The sequence below is a fragment of the Euprymna scolopes genome, chromosome 11 (assembly GCF_053919585.1).
Source record: "Euprymna scolopes isolate OS-2025 chromosome 11, ASM5391958v1, whole genome shotgun sequence".
Lineage (NCBI taxonomy): Eukaryota > Metazoa > Mollusca > Cephalopoda > Sepiida > Sepiolidae > Euprymna > Euprymna scolopes.
In genome coordinates, this window is record NC_136492.1 from 63,344,898 (window position 1) to 63,349,776 (window position 4,879).

Here is a 4,879-nt window from a genome sequence, read left to right on the forward strand (position 1 = left end):
GAGCCAGAGATGTCTCATGTCGCGGGGTTCGAATCGTTCTGTTGTATTATGGGGTGGCTCCCAGGTTGAGAAATCGTAATAGTGCGTAGGACTCCCTGGCTGTGGTACATAGCAGTTTTAGTTACGTCGGTCGTCCGTAGGTTCACTTGTTTACTAAGCGGTTGTGATGACAACGAGTTAAGACTAGTGAGTTATCTCACCTTAGACTGGCACTTTTTCCTTATCTTGCCTCTCGTCAATTGTCAAAAATGTCATAACAACGTTGAACCTGAAAACAAAGCGGTTGACGACTTAGAACGATCAGCTGTAACTTTAAAATATGCATTAAAAGACGTAAGTCACAATTGTGTTTGTTTTTGTATAAAATTATATTTTACAACAGGGGTCGGCAACCTACGGCACGCGTGCCACAGGTGGCACGCCAAGCAATTCTAATGGCACGCCGAGCCTCCAAATCTTTTAAACTTCATACAGCCAAAAGGAAACAGTTCTCCTTGGAATTATGAGGATATCTGCGATCTCTTGCGTACTCTTGCCACCTAAGTGCATGCCCACAACAAGAAAACGCGTTTTATTTTTGTCCGTGCGAACCGTAGGCGTTAGATGCTCCATGCTCGTTCAAAGTATGTTCTGTCAGATACTATAATTTTGAAATGCGTTTTGAATTGAGTCTGGTGACTCAGTCTCACCGACCCAGATGAAATACAACGTAGCGTGAGAGAGTTGCAAATGTAAAATTTAGTCAAAAATCATAATAAAAAAATCTAATAAATATATAAAAAGTAACTTATCAGACGAAAATAAATGACCATTAAGTAAATGAATGATTCCTCTACAAAAATCAACAATAAAAATAATCAAGAATTCATAAATTTGGAAATTAAAGCAATATTTTCAGAGATAGGTTGATAAAATCCGCCCAAAATTTCAACGAATCGCCGGAAGTTTTGTTTACATCAGCAGCAGCGCTGACATTTGAAATCTACGGATGCCTTGAAGTGTATATAAAATTTAACTTGAAATTATAAAAAGTGTATATGTAAACCAAAAAATCTTTTGACTATGATTATCTTAATTAAAATAAAACACTTACCAGTGATAATAACAACACGTGTAACATGGAGTTTATTTGTTTTTGTTTAAATTTATTTTAATATTTATACAAATAAAAAAACAATGCCGGAAAAAAAGTTAAGAAAAGTATATAAATTTTTATTTGTAATTATAAAACTTTTGTTTTTAGCTTTTTATTATTATTTAAGTTTTGTAATGAAACTAAGTATATGCTACCATATTCAAAATATGATAAACCTTATTAGGAAACAAATTATTTTTTGGTAGTCATTTTTTTTTCAATATCTGTCTGGCTGTCTGTCTGTCGTTCGTTTAGCAGAAAGAGAGAGAAAGAGTGAGAAATGATTATAATGTTCTGGAACAATATGTAAAACCCCTCCTTTTTTCACACTAAATGACACTATTTACCATCCCTTGTGAAGAGACGATGACTGGCAATGGGTCATTTTGGGGTTAAAGCTTACCAAAACAAAACAAACTTCCATTTTTGTTATCTCCCTATACTGTAACTCTCTAACTTACCACTTACCCTTTCTTTCACTAAGCTTGTCATAAATCTGTCATCAGCTCTAAGAGAGATTAAAAACACGTGGACTCTATTTGAAAAAAGGAGAATGTTTGTTGTGAGTACTTTAAGCTTTAAATAATGATTATAAATAGAAGGGATAACTTTCAGTTTATATTTTTTTTTTGTTTTTAAATATTTTTACATGGTTTTTTTTTTTCGTAACATTTACTAAGTGTTCCGATACAGATAAAATAGCTATTTTAGCAGATCTTCGAAAGAGCAAATTTAATTTTAAGGGAAAGACTAAAGAAACTTTAATTTTTTTAGCATGATAAAAATAAAAAAATTACACAGCTCATAAATCTTTTTTAAAAAATAAAAGAATGTACATATTTTAAACTTTAGCGTTTATTTTCAAAATGAAGGGATAAAGGTTTAAAAAAAAACAACACATTATTTTATTCATTTTTTTATGATCTTTAAATAAAGATATAAATTAGAGTGTTCCGAGACGAATTTTTAATAGAAATTCATACTTTCATACTTTTAGACAGAGGGGGGGTAAAAATAAATAAAAGAAGTATGAAAATGAATTTTTCAGAAAATAATTTTATTTCCATTCGAAAGAGCGTAGAATTTTACATAAAATCTGAAAAAATGAAAAGGATTTGATGAATAGAAAAAAAATTATCGATTTTTAAAATCATAGAAAATTTTCAAGAATTTACAAATTTACAAATTGAAATTGAAACTATTACGTGAAAACGCTCACGCGCAGTAAGGAAGCTTTGACTTTTTTGTGATATTTTTTACGATAAAATTAATTATATGAGATTTTATTTTAAAAAGTTTTACTTTTCTTTAAGAAAAATCTTTCCTAAACACAATGAGCTAAAAAAATTTTGAAAATTATTAGTTTTAAACATTTTATTTGCTGTTTGAAATTGAGGGGTGTTAAATTTAGGAAGGGTGCTAGAGTTACAGAATTGTTAAGTGGTCAGAATATGAATACAAGATAAGGTATAATTGCCTTTCAAATTCTTGAAATTGTACTTTTAATTTTCAAGCTCGTAACTGGGATTAGAAGAGATGAGCAATTTCGATCATCTTCATACTAAACAAAATGGTATGATTGGAGGAATACGTGGATGAAATATTTTTTTTAAATTGTGAATGCCACGCACGAATAGGATCCTAGCTCGAGCTAATCAAAACCTTTAGACTTTTTCTGGGACACCCTGTACATAATTTTTCTCCACAATTTTTATTAAAATGTATCATGGTTCTCCCACAGCAAAGGCAAGAATAATTTGTTTGGTATTTTATATATATCATAATTGATGTTTACGTAATTAGGCCTATTTATATTTTCAGAATACCCCTGCTGTTAGATATGACTGAAAAGAAAAGAAAACTTGATCATCGCCCATTTCAAGACAATTGGACAATAGAATATGGATTTGTGGAACAAAAGGATCGTGCTGTTTGTGCTTTCTGTTGCGAAAGTGTTGTGTGTCGCACATCTAGTGTACAAAGGCACTTTCAAACCAAACATCAATCTAAGTTTAAAACTTCAGAAGAAAAAGGTGAAGCCATCAAAAAAGCTATTTCTGGTTTCAAAAAACAAACTGTTATTTTGAGCCAAGCTGTTGGAATGAAGAGTAAAGCTACTGAATGTAGTTACAAAATAGCCCAGTGTGTGGCTTTAAATGGTAAACCTTTTACAGATGGTGAATACATCAAAGAAGCTTTTTTGAGTGGTGCTGAAGTTTTGTTTCGTGATTTAAAAAATAAGGACATTATACTCTCTCGAATTAGAGAAATACCAGTCTCTGCAAGATCAGTTGAGAGGCGCATATCTGACTTGGCTGAAAATGTGACAACTAAGCAAACAACTGGATTAAAGCAATCCCTTGTATTTAGTGTCGCTCTTGATGAAAGCACCGATGTAAACGATGCGTCTCGCCTAGCAGTGGTTGCAAGATATCTCGAGAATAATCACATTTATGAGGAGTTGTGTTGTTTATTACCCCTTCATGATACAACCAAAGCAGAAGATATTTTGTGTGCATTTACTGGTTATTTTTCTAAACAAGACATTAACTTGAACAAATTATTCTGCGTAACAACCGATGGTGCTGCTGCAATGGTTGGCAAGAAGAAAGGATTTGTAAAACTTCTGGAAAATCATGTTGGACGCAAACTGTTAAGTTTTCATTGTATTATACATCAGGAGGGCTTATGTGCAAAGACCTCGTCTTTGGATTTGGTCTCTGTGATGAAAACTGTTGTTGAGATAATCAACTTTCTTATTTCTCGCTCTTCATTGGTTCACAGGCAATTCAAATCGCTTCTACAAGAAGTTGAGTGTGAATATGGAGATCTTCTGTTATACAACAATGTTCGCTGGCTTAGTCGAGGCAAAGTTTTAGCTAGATTTGTTTGTTGTCTTGAGGCTATTAAGATGTTTCTTGATGAAAAACAGAAACGATTCCCTCAGCTGAATGATGAAAGCTGGTTGTTGAAGTTGATGTTTATGACCGACATAAACACACATTTGAATGAGCTTAATTTGAAATTACAAGGACAGGGACAAACAGTCCTTGATCTTTTCAGCTATTGGAAAGCGTTTACAATGAAACTTGACATTTTTACCCGTGACATCAACATCAAAGCATTTAAGTACTTTCCAAATGTGAAAAATCATGCAAATCAATTCGAAGTGAACACAGATGAGCTTCAGGAGTACGTGAAAGCACTCAAAGCAGAATTCGAAAAACGAAGCCAGGACTTCTACATTCATGGATCCTTATTTTCATATCTGATTAAGCCCGACATGCTTGATTTGACAAATGCCCAACTGGAACTTTTTAGCTGGATGGACATTGATGATTTTGAAATGCAACAGATTGAATTTAGGTCTTCAGAAATATGGACATTAAAATTTGCTGAACTAAGAAAGTCTCTGGAAGATGAAAATTTTGAAAAGTCTGGTGCTATTCTGAACTGTTGGATCTCCCTCCCAATTTACAATATAGTTACAATTTAAAACAGATCGTCTTTTTTTTCTTTTGGTGGTTCTGAAGTTCACAGCGATAGTAAGTTTTCTCACAGTGCTTTGAGGAGGGAAAATGACGCTTCAACGATCCGGTCTTCAGCAACACATGCTGTTCCGTGTTTCTTCTCTCTCTGCTCTGCTCTCTGCTGATTCACCGTTTTTATTGGCATTTTGTCGCTTTGTTTTTTCTATCCACGCGTCCTGTCAATCGGTTGATAGATAATAGAACATGCGTTCTT

At 33.2% G+C, this 4,879-nt stretch overlaps 1 protein-coding gene across 1 annotated transcript; it reads left to right on the top strand.

Moving 5' to 3' along the window:
* Positions 1-384: 384 nt before the first annotated feature.
* LOC145288144 (general transcription factor II-I repeat domain-containing protein 2-like) lies at positions 385-4,631 on the top strand. The gene is made up of 2 exons (XM_080136203.1): positions 385-1,697; positions 2,957-4,631. The coding sequence occupies exon 2, from the start codon at positions 2,976-2,978 to the stop codon at positions 4,629-4,631; it is 1,656 nt and encodes a 551-aa protein (XP_079992329.1). The 5' UTR covers positions 385-1,697; positions 2,957-2,975.
* The last annotated feature ends 248 nt before the right edge of the window (positions 4,632-4,879 follow it).